Raw genomic sequence first — 19,892 nt, 5'->3', positions numbered from 1 at the left:
GAAAAAAACAAAAAAAACAAGCAATACTAGCACACAACCGGTAATGCATAACACCAATATTCATTTCAAAGCATTCACCCTATGATCCCTACTTTCATTGATAGAGTTTAACTCATCCACTTAATCATTAGAAACACAAGATTAATTCCTCTGCTACAGTCTTATATCACCATTTTTTATTTTTTTTTTAATTATTCATTTGTTTATTCATGTATTTGTTTTACACCAGTGCATCATATACATGCTTGGTTCAGTTATAAGATATTACCACCCATATATTTTTTTACCTTAACCTTAACCTTATATATGGAGATTGAATACTTCTTAATCTAACCAATACAAATCTATGATGCATTAGTAAAAAATAAATAAATGAATAAATAGAAAAAAAATAAAATAATAATAAAAACTATGGTAATATTATTCTGATGTACTATTAGCAAAATGATAGAGTTCATAATCACCCTTAAATACTTATGCATGCAGTAGCATCCCAGTGAAGCCTCTTCTCGCTGGTCGAGGTGAGAATGAAACATTTATTTATTTTTTCTATTTTATTTACTTATTTTTTGGAGGGTCATCACACTATCGTGGGTATCAGGTCAAGAGGCGAGAGGTGCTAAGGACATAATAGAAAACGCTAAGTAACGTGTGTCTATATAAGTTCACTGGCAGCAGCAGATGTATATAATTCTCTTTCTCCTGGTGAAGTCTTGATGGCTGCTGTGCCGAGATCAAGCTGGAGCAAGAATGAGAGAAACCTTCCTTTCTCACTCTAGCTCTCGCCACAGCAGCCAGCAAGACCTCCAGAAAAACAACAGAGAATTATATAGACCTCCTACGAAAGAAAATTATATGGACTTCCCGCGAAAGAGAATTATATAAACCTCCTGTCGCTACTGGTAATGAGTACAAAATAATGAATGTACTCGAACCGAAGTCTGACCAGCTGTCAAGTGTCAACACTACACGGGCACGTGAGGCAGAGCGGCAGTAGCAGCAGGCACTCTGAGCATGGACGGGACAGGCCACGGTGAGTCCTATTATCCATTGCTTATCCTTCCAGTCTTTTTTTGTGTTCCCTCATATGCAGAAGGATTAAGGACTATATTGGTAAAACTAATCATGGAGAATGGCTGTCGCGGTCAGGGGCTAAGGGAAGGACTGTCGTAGGGAGAGGGCTGTCATTGTCAGTGTTTTGACAGAGGGCACCCGAAGTCATGCTCTTCAAGTGGCAGGGATAACTTAATGACAATTGCTTAGACAATGATGGGAGGATATCACAAGCAAATGCACCTCTTTGAACAGACGAACCAACAGTGCCCGTGTGTGTTTGCTTGCCTGGAGATGTGGCATCAGCCGAGTGGTCAGAGATGTGTAGATGCTGTTAAGTCAACACATAGTCTCAAACCACAAATCCCTCACATAAAACAAAGTATTTTTGCTCACTGTGTGGTGTAAGACTGTGGCAGCGCAACAGATTGTCATAAAAAAAAAAAATATATATATATATATATATATATATATATATATATATATATATATATATATATATATATATATATATATATATATATATATATATATATATAGTTAAATGTGGAAAAAAATTGCTTCTAGGTTTACATTTTCCAGAATTTTGCATGAAAGCATGAAAGATTGTTGAGCTGTCATGTGGTGGGATGTGCAAACATGAGCCAAAGCAAGACTGACCAAGAGATCCCATATAGTCCAGTTAGCTAAGACTTGCCCTTCCAGCCAGTCAGATCCAGATCCCAATCTCATTGACATCCACTTCCCTTATTTGTAATACATACATCAATTTCTCAGCATTTCATATATTTGATCATTATATTGGTGGCATAGTGCTGGAATGGTCTTGTGAAGATTTTGTAAAGGGGTTACAGGATCTGCCTTGTTTGGAGTTAGATGGCATGTTATGGTTGAGTGAACCAGGAAAAATTAATGTTCTGCCTCAAGGAAAGTAAATGTGGATGGAGTAGAAGCCCACTAGCGTATACTCTCATATAACTCACAGAAAACCATAACCACTTGTCCCAGAGACTTGCTTTAGACTGTTCTCTTACTTACACCTCACTGAATTTTAAAAAACTCAGAAATTAATCTAGGAGGAGTATGTAAGGGAGTCACATCATGCAACAAGGCACAGACACAAGCAAAAGCAGCACTGGCTGTGAGGTACCTTGTAGCTCAGTGTCAGCTAAGGGTTGTTCTTCCAGCCCATCAGATCAAAGTTCAAACTCAGGTTGTGTCTACCTCACTTATGATAAATTGATTTCTCATTGTTTCATATTGGAGAATGTAGTTCTTCATCCAGTCATCCAGAATTTTGTTATTGAGGCCACACTCTTTTCTCCATAGGTAATCCTGAGCGAGGATGGAATGACCCTCCAAAACTTGCATTCTGCCCTACTCGTACTGGAAATGCTTCAGGGCCTGGACGGCACCGCCTCCTCAATAAGCGGGTGCCAATCCCAGTCAACCCTCAGGCCAGCAGTGCACCATCAACAATGCCTCCATCCCTTAAGTAAGTATGTTACTTAAATGGCAAAACCCAAAACCCGACATAAAACATTTGGTGATATAAGCTTGTTTTTTCTTTCAGGGCTGTTTGTATTATGCATGTTGTAACTGATGTCTTTTTTTTTCTTTTCTTTTTTTTCTCTTCCTCTCTCTCTCCAGGTGGTTAAATGTTTTGTCTCTACATGATGTGTCTTAGACTTCTGCAAAGTAGATATACTTAAGGAGGTATTACTCTGACTTTCCTATGGCATGTATGTTACTTTCATGTCTGTCTCTTTGTGGAAAGCTATTATTGTAAAATGTAAAATGGAGTACTGCAATGATACAATGGGCTGATACCATCACCATTGATCACATATTTTTAGAATAAAAAATATAAATAACTAAACTGAATAAATAAAAGTGAAAACAAAACACAAAAAACAACCAAACCAAATCATAATTGGATTGGTCAAGGTGGTGAGAAGTAAAGTTGATTATGAGTTTCTGACATTAACTGGGTTAAAAGAAAAATACAAATAAGCCAAACTCATCAGTGGGAACCTCTAACATTTCCCCTACCAGGCCGAGGAAGTATGACTAATCTTGTTCCTCCCTGCTCTGGATAATGACTAGGAGAGGGGAAGCCCTAGACTACCCTAGCTGAAAGGGGGCAACCTGGGAAGCTTATCTGCTCTCTTGGTGGAGCAAGGATGGTGGTGGATGGTGAGAGAGATGACAGGCAGCACTACTGTGTAGTTTCCCATTGAGAAAGATGGCAAACAGCACTCTAGCAGGCAGGCATCAAAAAGCTGGCCATTTGACTATCCTGTGATGAGATAAGGCTCGTCACACCAAGACTAGCACCTTGCCCCTGTTGGTCATATGTATCATGGACAGCCACTGTCCTGTTTCCTTTCCTGTCACTCACTGTGTCCTGTGGGTTTGGTGAGCACAGGGTGAGGATTCCATGTGGTGTTGAGATGGGGGATAAGCAGTGTGGTCTTGCCTTGGTAGTTGGGGAAACCAGAAAGAGAGCAAGGAACTGCAGAAGTTCACAGTATCATCTCTCTTCCTCCTCTTCTTGTGGTCAGCCTGACATGTCATCATTCTGATTGTCTGTTTCTCCCTCCACGGGTTTTAATATTCCCCTTTTCATCTTCCTTTATCCTTTTTGCTATTCTTCCTATCGTAAACTCTCCTTGCACTGTTTCCATTAACATATCACAGATAACCCATTCATGGATAAACCCTGAATACTGACTCTCACTATAGTGGAACCAGATTAACTTTGTACTCATGGTGTTGGCTGTTCCTGTCCCACATTGCTGTCACATTCACAGTTGACAAGCATATGAACACCTCTCTCTCTTACTCTTACTGTCATCCTTTGCTTTAATTATTCCAAAATTATAAGTTGTTACATACGATTGCATGTTTTTTTTAATGGGTTTTGATTTGATGATGGAGCAACGACGTTATGTATCTTCTGGTACACTTAGCAACACTTACAAGCCTTGTGGTGCTTCCATCCCAATGTAAGTACTTGGAATATGAAGAAAAGTTACTGCTATTAAGTTCTATCTTTCATTATTCATTCCTGCTGCTGTGACCTTGTAAGATTAGCTGTGGAAATGGTGGTGAATAGTAGAAAGCTTATGTGGCTTTTTAAATGAATTTGTGCATTTTGATATACTGTATGTGCTGTATAACAATGAAATGTCACACAATATTTGCTGTCAACACCCAACTCAACATAATCTTTCCTACATTTGTGAATAGGAATACAAACCAAATCCTCTGAATTCACACTATTTAAACCTTAGCAGTAGATGTAAACCTTAGCCCAGCTGGCCACATTCAGGTCAGGTCAGGTCACTGTGGGGTTGAGGTGGCAAGTGCAGAGAGGTGCAGCCAACAAACAACCTGAGCACCAAGTTAATCTGGTTACACTATTGTCTAGTTAAGTCACATGCAATTTTAATATGGAAGTAGCAAGATTTTCAGGATAACTGGTGCAAAGGGTGTTTCAAAACAAAACCTCAAGACACAAATTATGCACAAGAAGAATAAATATCTTTATATATATCAAGGGTAAAGCAGCAAGAAAGATAAAAAAATAGAAATTGTATTCCACATGTCATCTATTGCCAGAGCAAGTGATGGACCTCCAGTAAAGGGCAGCCTTCCCCTGCATCCCCCACCACTCACTCCTTGTCCCCAACCTCCTTCTGCCTACTCCATGCCTAGTGCTGCTCCTACTCCACCCAGTACTGGAGGTGTAGAGGACACTCAAGCAACACGGGAACTGCTGGAGCAAGTGCACACAGGTCTCTCTAACTCTCTCGAGGCTGTCTCGGGTAAACTGAAGGTAAATTTTCACTGGCAAATGAAAAATTGAGTGTGTACCTGTACTTGCATCAAAAACATTTTATATTTTTCATAAAAGAATTCTCACTCAACTAATTTCTTCATAGTGAACTTTTCAGAGTGGCAAGTTGAACAGGTTTTTTTTTTCCTGGCCATTTTGACATATTAAAAAGCTGTTTTTGAAACTTAAGTCAGTCTTCTACATATTTGTATAATGAGTAGAATAATTATAAATGATGTGTATGCATGATGCATAGAATTTGTATATCATGACTTCCAGTAATATATTTATAGAAAAAAAAAAACATGTTAAAGATGATTAAGTAAAAAAAGAGTGTGTGTGTGCATGTGTGTATGTGTGTGTGTTTTACCTACAAGTAACCTCTATGGCAGGAGAGCACCCAGGAGGAGATCAGGAAGAGGATGGAAGTGATGGTGGACATGTGGCAGAAGGATCAGCTCACCCTGGAGGTTCAAAAGCGCATGATGGCACTCATTCAAGGTGCATTTACTATACTGTTTTGACTTTGTATTATACAGGATTTTAGCTAACCTCTTTTTAATCTTGCATTATACAGGATTTTAGCTGACCTCTTCTTAATCTGTTTCTATGCTTACTTTTACGTGACTAGAATTTAGAAGTGTTACACATGACTCATTCTGACTCCTGTGTTAAGGATTGGGACATAGCAGTTGGTCAAAGATGTAACTAATGGAATGTAACTGCACTGGCATTTCTTTTGCAATTCCTTGATATTCCATGTTCACACCACATTTACCTTGATATCATTCATCTTACCAGGAGTTCTGTTAAGGAGACAACCCTACACTAAACCCTGTTATAAAAACAGAGTGAATATTGGATATACTTTTGTGCAGCCCTTGTAGATGAGTAGCAGCAAAAAATGTACCTTTTATTTTCCTTCCAGCTCTCTCGGAACATGATTATGACAAGGCTTGGTCAGTACATCAGTCACTTATTGTTGATTACACCACCACATGTTCTCCTTGGATGGTGGGCATCAAGACTCTTATAGCTGAGTCACGGGGCCATTCTCAAGCCACTCTAGAGCAAGATAAAGACACAGATGAAAGCAAGAAGAAATTGGAAACAGAAGGTGATGCAGTTCCAGCCAGTGATGAAGGAGAGGGTTCTGTTAGTGATGTATCCTCTGTAAAGTGATACTTGAGAAGCAAGCTGGAGGAAATACAATGTAAAGTTGTTGGCCAGGAATTTCCAAACTGCTCATAGAGGAAGCACACAAAGGTCAAGGAACAAGATAGGGAAGTAAGTTTAGTGGCTCTTTGTGTGATGTATTGGTTCATTGCTAGATGTGTGGTGGTGGTGGTTTAGCTTTGTTTGGTTGCATGTCTCCTTTATTTGACAGTATTTATGCACTTGATATTATTTGGGTTTTGTATTACTATTTTTACAAATCTATTATTCAAAAGTTTTTATGTTCGCCAAACTATTAATCAGATGTACCTGAAATTTGCTTTCCAATTCCATCACAATAAAGGCAATTGTTACAAAGAAAGGTATGTGCTCAATAGGACTAAATGTTTACAGTTACAGTTATCAAATCAACCACTATGAAATGGTGTAGAAATAAACACTACATAGATTCTCATGGTTTTCCAAAGTAGGAGAAGAAAGATTTGTACATGGAAATTACTTCTAATAGAAAGACAAATGGGATTATGATCAACTGCCATGTATTTCAAGTGATATCTATAGTTAAACTGCTCATGAATATTGGCATGTTTTCTGCCATAAGTGCAAATAATTAGGATGGATGATTTACAAAATTGAAGATAAAACCAGTCTCATCTCTCAAAACATACAATGCTGACATTCCATATCATGACTATTCACTTTGAAGGGCAAGAGAAGTAGAAAGATGATGACTCACTTGGAACACTGTTGATTCTGGCATGCTAGCAGATGGTTTCACTGCATATCTTGTCATATCAAGAAATAAGTCAGTACAATACATATGCACTATATATGTTTTATAATCGTACATAGTGATAATTACTGATAAGTTTTCACATGTGTGAGGTTGCAAAATGACAATGATTTTTTTGGGGTATTTCTAATTTTCCCATAAACTGTGTAATTCCCTCCATATTGTGCAATATTACAAATTTATTTTGAAAAGCAAAAAGCAGCCTGTTCCTTCAGAAAGTGGAGGTTGAAATGCTTTGATTTACTCATGATTCACATGTATATTTTGTTTATTATTGCATAGATCCTGTGTGGAGTAGCTAACTCAGATAGCCAGAAATGCTCCTTGTTTGAAACTTGCAATAGTTACCATATTTTATGCCTTATAAGATGCCTGAATGTAACTGTGTATTAAATACACGTGGTTGATAAATAGTGATGATGCTGTTGTAGTATTAGCATGGTATGGGGAGAATACTGCATGAACAGTAGGGTGGCTCATTTCACTGACCAGTCTTTCATATGACTCATTTTCTAATCACTCTGGCATCTTTGTATGAAATAAGCCATGATGTAGATTAATATAGAGAATTAAGTAGTCCTATCTGCTTTAATACCCTCGAGAGGGTAGCCACAGTACTTCAGGAAAGTCTCAAAGAGCACATGTCCTTGTACTGCATCCATGCATATTCATTTCCCTTTCCCACCTTTCACGTCACTTTCAATCATATACCCCTAATAACTAAATCTCTTCTGTTTTACACCTGCATATCTTTCATGTGATATCTTTCACACCTTTTCTCCCCGGGTAACCAAATCATCTCAGGGTCATGCATTTCATCACTCATTTTTCTCTCTTGATAACATAGCATTCATCCCCATTGACATGTTTCACCAATTCAGGTCACACCAAATATTTAGCAATCTTGCCAAATATCATTACACAACTACCTGTCAAACATGTGACTGCACAATCATCCAAGCCTGCAGCTTTTCCAATTTCCCCAAACCATTCTTTTTGTTTCACCACTTTTAAGTGTACCCAGTCACCTTTCCAATATTATGCTCTCAAGATCATTCTTATTACTTTGTTGCTGTTGCCATTTCCTTTGGAAATTGCCTGAGCATCATGTCTTCTTTCTCATCTGGTATGTGCTCTTATATGTCAGGTCTCACATCAGTTTTAGCAATCAAGTATGATTAGGCATTTAATTAAAGAAACTATTTCTAATTAAAGCTTTTGATTTTCAAGACATTAGGATAAGAAAATAAAGATAATAACTTAATAGTTCAATCTTTTGTATTGCCATTGGCTTTATTTTTTATAACTTATGGAAAATATGTACATAATGATGGCATTCATAAACCCTTAATAGAGTCTGCACCTCTTAGATGTTTGTTTTGATACAAGTTTTCCTTGAGGCCTTGTCACTTGAGCACTTTAAATGAATAATGTACTTCCATCAACAAACATTTGACAAGAAGACACTGTCCAGTAAAACTAACATAACCAGTGTGGCCTCAATTGTATGAGTAGCTTCTATTGTTGCTCCAGTGACAAGGCCTCAAGTTTCCATGCATCAGATATTATTTCATTAACATTATATACAACACATTGGTACACTCACATTAATGGGACAGAGTCAATCAGTACTTTTAGTTCTATGCACAGCAGCTATCAGCTCTGTATGCATTGAAATACAGTGAATAATTTCAGACTGGACAGCTCCTGCACACAAATTTTCAGATTCTTTTGAAAATTATGCATGGCACTAAAATAAATTCAGCAACATACATTTTAATAAATATAAATAGTAATACATTTACAATATACAATTAGGTAAAGATAGCTAACCTCCCATTGAATGGGAATCTCAGCTTTCAGTTTTAAAGCAGTAATGAGATTGATATTACAGATATGTTTACAGTAATGGAAACTTTCTAAAAGGAACCAATCTGTTACTTTTTATGATTTGTGAAGTTTATTCTCAATTTACACTTAAAAGCTTTATAACAGTAAATTTGTCTCCATTTCTACAATAAAAAAAAGCTTAAACGTTTTTAAAGATCTGTACATTGACTGTGTGCCTTAATCCACTACACTGGCAACTCAAACTTTACATCAACATTGGCAGCCTTGGCAAGAGTGATGATATTGGAGAGTTTGACAGCCATCTTTGCTGCATCATCAAGGTTGTCACAGGGAAGGATCCTCAGGTTGGACATGGCAATGAGGGCCTTCGCATCATCAACATTAGTTCCCTGTTGGCCAAAAATTTCATTGTTAGTCCTGTTGGACAGTGAATTCACTGCTACTATAACTCAGATAAATGTCAGAAATATTTATTTAGATGCATAATTACTTGGGTGGAGGCTGTGCAGAGCACCTGTGACTAACTTGGGTGTGAAAGACTGTGGTGAGCAACTGTGCTTTGAAACTATAGCGAGTCTCTGACGTGTTAAAGAGAAAGATATCTATATGTTATGATGTAATCCATTGGTAGGACCCTGTGGTTAGTGACTGGTTTGTAAACATACTGTGGATCTTTGGGCTGAGGTGAGGTGGAGAGAGAGAGAGAGAGAGAGAGAGAGAGAGAGAGAGAGAGAGAGAGAGAGAGAGAGAGAGAGAGAGAGAGAGGGGTACATATGTTTTCAGGAGTAAAGGCACCCTCCCATCCTTATTAAACTCTTAACAAACCTGCCATGCTTCCTTACCTGGAGACGCACAACAATAGGTATCTTAAGGCTGAGCTCCTCAGCAGCTGCTATGACACCTTGAGCAATGACATCACACCGCATAATGCCTCCGAAGATGTTCACCAGGATTGCATGTACCTACAAAGCAAGGATAAGATTAGGGATTCATACAGAGCAAGTATAATTTTACAGTGTCATCCCCACACTCACACACACTGGTTGTCTGCAGGAATACTACTGAAATATTCCTGGTATGCAACAAGTGACTATAATAGCCTACCACTCTGCCCTATTTAGTAATCTTAATAGATCTCTTAATTTGATATTAATAAACAGACACCACTAAAGATATTCTTACAGATCATATAACATGCATACAATCTTCAGCTTGCTTTCAGACACCAAGCAGTCTTGTCCACTGTTTTTGCAAGAAGTATCTCCATTTGAAGTATATTTTAACATGAAAAAATAATGCTCTAATACCACAGAGAAAACTGGAGTGAATAGAGGCAAAGTCAAAAGAGTAACAGGCACTCCTTGATATTGTAACAGTTGTCATAGGAGCCAAAACATTTATAGACACCAGTACCATTATTACTATTGCTAGTGCCAGATGGAGGCGATGGCAATTACATAGACATATTGGTTCATGCCCAGACCTTACTTTAGGGTCTGTAGTGATGATCTTGAAGGCTTCCTTGACCTGCTCTGCTGTGGCTCCACCTCCGACATCCAGGAAGTTGGCTGGAGATCCCCCATGCAGCTTGATGATGTCCATGGTGGCCATGGCCAGGCCAGCACCATTCACAAGACATCCAATACTGCCTGAAAATGGTTTTGATCATGAAAACTCAAGAACATTAAGACATGGCAGATAACTCATAAGTGAATATTAAAAGTTTCCACAATCAGAAGTGCTTCATCAAGCAATAATCTTTGTGTACAAGAGCTCAACCGCAAGGGAGCTCCATTGCACGCTCAGATTCGGCCTTTTGTTTGTCATCATCTGTGGAGCAGAGGACAGCTTAATGTACAAGAAATGTGTTAAAAGCATCTACAGCACTCCAATAGGGGTAGCATGGAAACTATGGGTTCCCAGCCTTACAAATATGACAAAATTTTATTTCCTGATATCTTTCACATCCAGGATCTACACAAGGAAAGCTAAGTGGTGTAAAAATGTGAATCAAAATCCTCAAATCACCATGCAGCCAGTCTTAGTGACATCATCTATCCAGTCACCTATTCATCATCTGCAACCAGAAGCTTTACCAGATTAGAGTAATATGGGGAAAAACTATTCAACACTGTTTATTATTATGTTATTATTATTCTTATGTGGGTGATTCTTGCAGCTAGTTGGTACATCAATAAGGACATCCACTTAATAAAATACATAATGAGAAAAAGAATACTGCCACTACTGACCATCAAGAGCAATGTAGTTCAGGTTGTATCTTGAGGCTTCCACTTCCTTTGCATCTTCTTGTGACCAATCACGCTCAGCAAATATCTCCTTTTGACGGAACTCTGCATTATCGTCAAACTTCATCTTCGCATCCAAAGCATACACTGAGGGAAAATTACCAATGTAACAGATGGATGGATTCACATCATAACAAATTTGACCCAACTACAAAGCCTCTCTCTCTCTCTTTCTCGTATGACTATATGCACACCAACCAGTCATGCAGAATTTGTATTTTTCTCATTAATACCCCAAAAAATTTACATACATTGATATTTCAGTGAGATTGATTTTCCAACAAGTAATTAAAGTAACATGTATATATTGAGCAATTCAGTAACTGTCTACCCCTGCCAGGTTGGAAGGATACAACTCCTTGGTTTCTTGTTAACAGGAAATAATTCAAAAGGAGGCAAGCCCAATATGTCTCCAGTCAGCCCAGGACTGAAACCCAGAACCTCTCAGGTTTGAGTTGAGCGAACTGAACCCCTATGACCCTGAATAATTAAAAGATAACATATAATATTGTGGAAAATTTTTTACAAAACCATACAGTTTTTGCCATGACATTCAACTTCTATGAGAATAAGAAGTCTTATAATGATTGATAGACACCCTGTATGAAATATATGAAAGCTGACACACAGATGTCCCACAGCTTGAGCCCATCAGCCACACAGCACATGGCTATGAAACCAAAAACAATTCCTAGGTCAAGTATCCCATGCAGTTCAAACAGTTGTACAACAAAAGCCATAGAGGGAGAAGCCACACTCACCTTTGCCGTAAGTGTCTTCAGCGTATGGGTTGATCTCAATCATGGAGGCATCGTTGTTGATAAAAGCTGCATACAAAGATTTGATCACAGCAACAGTCTCTTCCATGCGGGACTCCAGGCCAAGCTGTCTTGCCAAGTCCTCTGCCTTCTCATCCGTCACCCCTGTTGAGAGATTTCAAGGCTGTCTTCATTTCTACATGAGGTACAAGAATTAACAATTATACAAAAAAAATCCTAACTACAAACTCTACAAAAAATTTAAAAGGAAAATTTTAAAAATAATTTACAAGAATTAACAATTATACAAAAAAAATCCTAACTACAAACTCTACAAAAAATTTAAAAGGAAAATTTTAAAAATAATTTACAACCTTCAACAACAAACATCTTTGTCAAGTGTGAGCGTGTGTGTGTGGGGAGAGAGAGAGAGAGAGAGAGAGAGAGAGAGAGAGAGAGAGAGAGAGAGAGAGAGAGAGAGAGAGAGAGAGAGAGAGAGAGAGAGAGAGAGAGAGAGAGAGAGAGAGAGAGAGAGAGAGAGAGAGAGAGAGAGAGAGAGAGAGAGAGAGAGAGAGTCTCTCTCCACTTCAGGACCTGTAAGAAATACCACTGTAATTACCTTCAGAAATATCAATGGGAACCTTAATGATGGCTTCGGGACTCTCTTCAGCCACTTCCTCAATGTTGATGCCTCCTTGTGCTGATGCAATGATGACTGGACCCTGAAATTCAACAATAATGAACATTTACTGCGTAAGTAAGCAAAATTTTCATACTGATCAAGTTACAGATAAAAACAAACAATGATCTAATAATGACCTGCTTCTGTGGAGCATTTTAAAGCAGCTGACAACTCATGCAGATCAATGGAAAGAGTTTTTTAAGCTAAATGAAAACTGTCTTCAAACTATTTATTTATATATTTATTAAAATTAATAAATAATAAATATATAAATAAATATATGAAAAATAAAATAAAATAAACAAAATAAAGTAGAAAGACAAATAAATAGAAAAAAATCCAGACCTACAAAACAGTCCATAAGACGACGACTTACAGCAAAGGAGCGCTCCATCATGATTGCCATGTAGAACTCACGACGGGGAAACTTTCGCTCACACACCATCACTTTGCTGCACGGGATGCCCTTCTCTCCAGTCTGCTTGGTCACCAGCATATCACCAATCATCTTGGAGGCTACATCACCTGCCTCCTCTGCCCTGTGTGTTCATGAACCTCTTTTAGTACCTCTTTACATCTGACTAAATAAAATAAATATGAAGTAATAACACACACACACACACACACACACACACACACACAATAATGCATATGCAGCACCTCATACATTATTCCAGCACAACATGCCCAAAACAAGCATCACTGACTTACGAGTAAACGAGTTTGACACCACCCTTAAAGCCACCCTTGAAATTGCCTTTGCCACGACCACCAGTCAGCACCTGTGCCTTCACCACCACATCTGTCGAGTCCAACTTGTTGGCAATGTCCACAGCCTCCTCAGGGGTGTGTGCCACACCAAACCCTGGCACAGGAATGCCAGCACGTTTGAGCAGCATGAAGCTCACATGCTCATGGACATTGAGATCACGGCGCTGCTGGTGCTGCCCTCCCCATGCTGCACACCCAATGGCCTGTCACCAAGAAGATATTTTGTAACAATGCCACCAAAAAATCTAACATGTAAATGTACAAAGATATTTTTTTTGTATTATTATGTAAGAGGACCACTGGCCATGGGCAACAAAATATTTGAAGGAAAAAAGCACACTTGAGTGTGATGATTAGTGCCTTGAAATCTCCCTCTTGAAAGAATTCAAATTCAAGTCATAAGGAGGAGGAAATACAGAAGCAGGCAGGGAGTTCCAGAGTTTACCAGAAAGGTATGAATGATTGAGAATACTGGTTAACTTTTTTATTAGAGAGGTGGACAGAATAGGAGTGCAAGAGAGTAGAAAGTCTTGTGCAGCAAGGTCACAGGAAGAGAGGAGATATGCAGTTAGCAAGATAAGAAAAGTAGTTAGCAAGAAAACAGCGGTAGAACATAGCAAGAGAAATCAGAAATTCTAGAGAGATCAGAAGCCAGGCATTCTGTGGCTTCCCTAAGAGAGTTGTTTAATTCCTGAAGGGTTGGACATAAATGGAAAAGACTTTGAAAATTGTAGGGTGGTATCAGTGTAGAACAAGAAGTTTGGTTTAGAAGGTCGATAATGGATAATAGGTAGAAAGTGAGGAAAAGATGATGAGATTTAGTAGAGTGAGGTCTAAAGCACTGTTCAGGGGGTGCTGTGAACTTATCATTAAACCCAGCTGTGACCTCACTGAACGTTTCCCTTTGTGTCTCACAACACAAGGTGGCAGTCACAGCCTGCCCTCTAAAGACAACTCTCTTCCTCCACACAAAACTACAAGCACCTAATAACACACACACCCTTCACTCAAAAATTTTAAAATCATCATGGCGACTCCTACACCAGCCTCGGAGTCCCCATCTGGGGAGGGGACCATAAATGTCCCCAGGTCGGACTGCCTTTCTGTCGACGACCCTAAGTGTCTTGACACCCCCCTCAACTTTTTCTTCATTAACTTCTGCAACATTCGCGGTCTAAGATCTAATTTTCAATCTGTAGAACACCACCTCTCCTCTTCTAAACCTCATCTTCTTTTCCTCACTGAATCTCAGGTGTCTGAGGCAACTGACAGTAGCCCCTTTTCTGTTTCCTCCTATTTTCTCTATCCTCATTTTCGATCCAAAGCTGGATGCTGCGTTTACATGCGCAATGACTTAACTTGCTCTCATGCCCACGCTCTTGAATCTTCCAAGTTTTCCACCATCTGGCTACGACTACAGAGTCACTCTCATACTAAATTTATCTGTGCTGTATACCTCTCTCCTAACTCCTCTGACTATAAGAAATTCTTTGACTACTTAACTTCCAAAGTGGAGCACATTCTGACCCTCTTCCCTTTTGCAGAGATCTCCATTCTTGGAGACTTCAATGTTCACCACCAGCTTTGGCTTTCCTCTCCCTTCACTGACCATCCTGGTGAACTAGCCTACAACTTTACTATTCTAGAGCAATTGGTGCAACACCCTATTCGCATTCCTGACCATCTTGGAGATACGCCCAACATTCTTGACCTTTTCCTGACCTCTAATCCTTCTGCTTATGCTGTCACCCTTTCTTCTCTGTTGGGCTCCTCCGATCACAATCTCATATCTTTATCTTGTCCTATCACTCCAATCCCTCCTCAGGATCCCCCTAAGCGAAGGTGCCTCTGGCGTTTTGCCTCTGCCAGTTGGGGGGACCTGAGGAGGTATTTTGCTGATTTTCCTTGGAATGACTACTGCTTTCGTGTCAGAGACCCGTCTTTGTGTGCTAAGCGCATAACAGAGGTGATAGTGTCTGGCATGGAGGCGTACATTCCTCACTCTTTTTCTCATCCTAAACCTTCTAAACCTTGGTTTAACACAGCTTGTTATCGTGCTATACATGATAGAGAGGTGGCCCACAAAAGGTACTTAAGCCTTCCATCACCAGAATCTCATGCACTTTATATTTCTGCCCGGAACCATGCCAAGTCTGTTCTCCAACTAGCCAAAAACTCCTTCATTAACAGAAAATGTCAAAACCTTTCAAGATCTAACTCCCCTTGTGATTTCTGGCATCTAGCCAACAATATCTCCAATAACTTTGCTTCTTCTTCTTTCCCTCCTCTACTTCAACCAGATGGCACCACTGCTATCACATCTATTTCTAAAGCTGAACCCTTTGCTCAAACCTTTGCTAAAAACTCTACCTTGGACGATTCTGGGCTTGTTTCTCCCTCTCCTCCACCCTCTGACTACTTCATGCCACGTATTAAAATTCTTCGCAATGATGTTTTCCATGCCCTCGCTGGCCTAAACCCTCGGAAGGCTTATGGACCTGATGGGGTCCCTCCTATTGTTCTCCGAAACTGTGCCTCCGTGCTTGCACCTTGCCTAGTCAAACTCTTTCAGCTCTGTCTGTCAACATCTACCTTTCCTTCTTGCTGGAAGTTTGCCTACATTCAACCTGTTCCTAAAAAGGGTGACCGTTCTAATCCCTCAAACTACCGTCCTATTGCTTTAATTTCCTGCCTATCTAAAGTTTTTGAGTCTATCCTCAACAGGAAGATTCTTAAACATCTATCACTTCACAACCTTCTATCTGATCGCCAGTATGGGTTCCGTCAAGGCCGCTTTACTGGTGATCTTCTGGCTTTCCTTACTGAGTCTTGGTCATCCTCTTTTAGAGATTTTGGTGAAACTTTTGCTGTTGCCTTGGACATATCAAAAGCTTTTGACAGAGTCTGGCACAAAGCTTTGATTTCCAAACTACCCTCCTACAGTTTCTATCCTTCTCTCTGTAACTTCATCTCAAGTTTCCTTTCTGACCGTTCTATTGCTGCTGTGGTAGACGGTCACTGTTCTTCTCCTAAATCTATTAACAGTGGTGTTCCTCAGGGCTCTGTCCTGTCACCAACTCTCTTCTTATTATTCATTAATGATCTTCTAAACCAAACTTCTTGTCCTATCCACTCCTACGCTGATGATACCACCCTGCACTTCTCCACGTCTTTTCATAGACGTCCAACCCTTCAGGAGGTAAACATAGCACGCAGGGAAGCCACAGAACGCCTGACTTCTGATCTTTCTAAAATTTCTGATTGGGGCAGTGCAAACTTGGTATTGTTCAATGCCTCAAAAACTCAATTCCTCCATCTATCAACTCGACACAACCTTCCAGACAACTATCCCCTCTTCTTCAATGACACTCAACTGTCCCCCTCTTCTACACTGAACATCCTCGGTCTGTTCTTTACTTATAATCTGAACTGGAAACTTCACATCTCATCTCTAGCTAAAACAGCTTCTATGAAGTTAGGTGTTCTGAGACGTCTCCGCCAGTTTTTCTCACCCCCCCAGCTGCTAACTCTGTACAAGGGCCTTATCCGTCCATGTATGGAGTATGCTTCACATGTCTGGGGGGGTTCCACTCATACTGCTCTTCTAGACAGGGTGGAATCAAAAGCTTTTCATCTCATCAACTCCTCTCCTCTAACTGACTGTCTTCAGCCTCTCTCTCACCGCCGCAATGTTGCATATCTAGCTGTCTTCTACCGCTATTTTCATGCTAACTGCTCTTCTGATCTTGCTAACTGCATGCCTCCCCTCCTTCCGCAGCCTCGCTGCACAAGACTTTCTTCTTTCTCTCACCCCTATTCTGTCCACCTCTCTAACGCAAGAGTTAACCAGTATTCTCAGTCATTCATCCCTTTCTCTGGTAAACTCTGGAACTCCCTGCCTGCTTCTGTATTTCCACCTTCCTATGACTTGAATTCCTTCAAGAGGGAGGTTTCAAGACACTTATCCACCAATTTTTGACCACTGCCTTGACCCTTTTAAGGGACTGGCATTTCAGTGGGCATTTTTTTTATTGATTTTTGTTGCCCTTGGCCAGTGTCCTTACATAAAAAAAAAAAAAAAAAGAGAGAAATGGTGTTCTACAGATTGGTAATTAGATCTAATGCTGGGAATGTTACAGAAGTCAATGAAGAAAAAGTTATGGGAGGTGTCAAGACATTTAAGAGTCAATACCAGAAGAGCAGTCTGACCTAGGGACAATTGTGGTCCCCTCCCCAGACAGGACTGGAGTGGGAATTGCCATAATAATTTTTAAAAATTTTGAGTAAAGAGAGAGAGAGAGTGTGTGTGTGTGTGTGTGTGTGTGTGTGTGTGTGTGTGTGTGTGTGTGTGTGTGTGTGTGTGTGTGTGTGTGTGTGTGTGTGTGCATGCGTGCATGCATGCGTGTATTAGGCGCATGTAGAATTGTGTGTAGGAAGAGTTTAGAAGGCAGGCTGTGACTTCCCCCTTGTGTTGTGAGACACAAAGGAAAATATTCAGTGAGGTCACAGATGGATCACTGGAAAGTTCATAGCACTCCCTGGTCCAGTACAAACCAATGAAGTGCTTAAGACCTCACCACGAGTAATGTAACATGAATAAAGGAAAGATCCACTTGATGATGTTAAGACATTGGATCATGCAGCAAAGAAAATAACAAGGTGGCCATGCAATGATATGAGACATGGCACAAGTATGAGATAGGTGGTCACTGCATCAATGGAGTGATAAGAGCAGATAAACCCACATTTCGGTCATGCATTGGGAATGATCTGTTGAAAAATAACTGCTTTAAATTCAGTATTTGAGTGGTGACAGGAGCAAAGAATACACAAATTATCCTCAAGATGAACCTTTAAGCTAGAGGACTTAGCATACTGCATGCAACCTTGTTGCTATGCAGTATCTGCCTGTAACTTGTATCTGAGGCCTCGCCAACTTGCCTATCAAGGTCACATCAAGGTTAACCAAACTCGAAAGATAATGGCATCAGAATCTGTAGGTGTTTGAAGAAGCATCCCAAGAAAATGCTACTTCCAGCACTTGTACCAGCACAACCAGGATCTGTACTTCCCTGTCAATTCCTCCAAAAAATTTCCTATATCTGGTATCGGCCTCAGAACCCCGTGATACTGATTTTGACATCTTTAGGCTCCTCCTTGGGATTTGCTGCTCATTCATTGGTTTAATATATTTTATATTACAAAAGCATCAACCAGTCTCTTCTTTCAGTCAGAAACAAGCATAATCTTTCTCATTCTCACTCACTCACTGCCTCTCATGGGTACAGGTTCTGAGCAGCAGTGAATGATCCACACACAAATAGTCAACATGCTGAATAATTCCAAATTGATAATTATTTTGCTGACCCAGTTGAAGTTTTGAAGCAGGGAGTGATGAGATCCACACAATGAAATAAGAATTGACTGTCAGGCTTAGGTGACTTACTGAAATAACATAAACTAGACTGCTTTTTACTTGTACGAAAATTACACCTTACTTCCCTTGTACACTATATGCAAAATTTTCCTTATGGAAGTCAAGGAAAATACAGCCGGGGAGTAAGAGTTTTCCCTCTGTAGTGGCAGTGACTGGCTGAATGTTGTGAACGTGAACTACTGTGGCTGAGGAGGTCAACACTCAGGATTAAGACAAAATTCAATATACATAATGAATGAAATATGACGTTAAAATAAACCCCAAAAACTATCTTGAACAAATGTTGTGATCTGCTTGGTAAAGACCACACTCGAGCTGCTCGGCTCCTACCCCCTGCACTGTTTGGTGATGCGAGGCTGTGACAAGTGATGATATTCGCGGATATCTTGATAACTAAGCAGAACTAATACTAAAACAGAGAAAGTTACCACTCGTCCTGCCGCTGTTCCTGCTTCCTTGCCTCATCACGCCACCCCTGCTCTGACCGCCGCGCTGTTCAACATCTACCAGTTATAAAACAAACACAGTCACCTCACCTGGGGACCTCGCCGGGCCAAAATCCTCTCGGCAGTAAGAGCTGCCCGGTACAAGGCCGCCGCCATGTTGTCCCTCGATCAGCTGAGCCGCCTTTGCCGCCGCCACCCCGCCGCCGCCGCCGGACAGAGCACATCCGAGTCAAATGAGCTTCTCTTCATTGCATAGATCCTCGTATTATCTTGATCAAAATAAATGGATGGTTTTAACAATTTTTTTTAACCCTATAGCGTTCATTCGTTGATGGTTCAGCGGTAAGTGAATATAAATGGTCAGATTGCAAGCAAGGTACTTTCATGGCCGGTTGTCGTCCTCTTCCTAAACGTTATGGGGACTATTTTTAAAGGGCATATAGATGTGGGTGTTTCTCTCATTGATGACTCAGGATCTTTGTCAAATTATCACTACTATCACGACAGCACCTTTGATAACCCAGTGACTTCCACTACTGCCTGGTAAAAATAACTGAACTTAATATGAACATCGTGTATATAATCACTTGTAATAGAGACAAGGAGGAATAAACATTGTCCTTTAGTCTGAGAATACGGCCACCCACAAATTATTCGAAATCTGATACTAGAGTAACTCGGTGATTTATGATGTGAAATGTATAATATCAAATTTCGAAGTAAAGTTATGATAGAGGAATTAATAGTAACTACCTTGGCTGCCACGTGAAGACAA

General features: G+C 40.0%; 2 protein-coding genes across 2 annotated transcripts; one reads left to right on the top strand and one right to left on the bottom strand.

Annotated features, from left to right (window-relative positions):
• Nucleotides 1–633: 633 nt before the first annotated feature.
• Nucleotides 634–8,232, top strand: LOC135100652 (steroid receptor RNA activator 1-like). Its single transcript, XM_064003747.1, has 5 exons — nt 634–1,033; nt 2,383–2,548; nt 4,678–4,894; nt 5,287–5,395; nt 5,823–8,232. Exons 1-5 carry the CDS (start codon nt 1,015–1,017, stop codon nt 6,074–6,076), a joined length of 765 nt encoding a protein of 254 aa, XP_063859817.1. The 5' UTR covers nt 634–1,014; the 3' UTR covers nt 6,077–8,232.
• Nucleotides 8,119–19,365, bottom strand: LOC135100650 (succinate--CoA ligase [ADP-forming] subunit beta, mitochondrial-like). The gene is made up of 9 exons (XM_064003745.1): nt 19,208–19,365; nt 13,175–13,437; nt 12,840–13,002; nt 12,401–12,503; nt 11,785–11,946; nt 10,967–11,110; nt 10,203–10,363; nt 9,557–9,676; nt 8,119–9,103 (listed from the first exon to the last, which is right to left on the bottom strand). The coding sequence occupies exons 1-9, from the start codon at nt 19,271–19,273 to the stop codon at nt 8,939–8,941; spliced, it is 1,347 nt and encodes a 448-aa protein (XP_063859815.1). The 5' UTR covers nt 19,274–19,365; the 3' UTR covers nt 8,119–8,938.
• Between the last annotated feature and the right edge of the window lie 527 nt (nt 19,366–19,892).

This window comes from Scylla paramamosain, chromosome 5 (genome assembly GCF_035594125.1).
Source record: "Scylla paramamosain isolate STU-SP2022 chromosome 5, ASM3559412v1, whole genome shotgun sequence".
Classification (NCBI taxonomy): domain Eukaryota; kingdom Metazoa; phylum Arthropoda; class Malacostraca; order Decapoda; family Portunidae; genus Scylla; species Scylla paramamosain.
Note: the sequence above shows the minus strand (reverse complement) of the source record. Positions and strands in the feature narration are given on the sequence as shown.

Bases quoted from the DNA above. Each gene is read 5' to 3' on its own strand.
- LOC135100652 (XM_064003747.1), top strand. The intron at 4,895-5,286 runs GTAAATTTTCAC...CCTCTATGGCAG, and splicing joins CTGTCTCGGGTAAACTGAAG to GAGAGCACCCAGGAGGAGAT. The intron at 5,396-5,822 runs GTGCATTTACTA...TTTTCCTTCCAG, and splicing joins CATGATGGCACTCATTCAAG to CTCTCTCGGAACATGATTAT.
- LOC135100650 (XM_064003745.1), bottom strand. From the start codon at position 19,273: ATGGCGGCGGCCTTGTACCGGGCAGCTCTTACTGCCGAGAGGATTTTG. The intron at 12,504-12,839 runs GTAAGTCGTCGT...GTTGAATTTCAG, and splicing joins TGATGGAGCGCTCCTTTGCT to GGTCCAGTCATCATTGCATC. The intron at 9,104-9,556 runs GTAAGGAAGCAT...TTTGGCCAACAG, and splicing joins CTATTGTTGTGCGTCTCCAG to GGAACTAATGTTGATGATGC.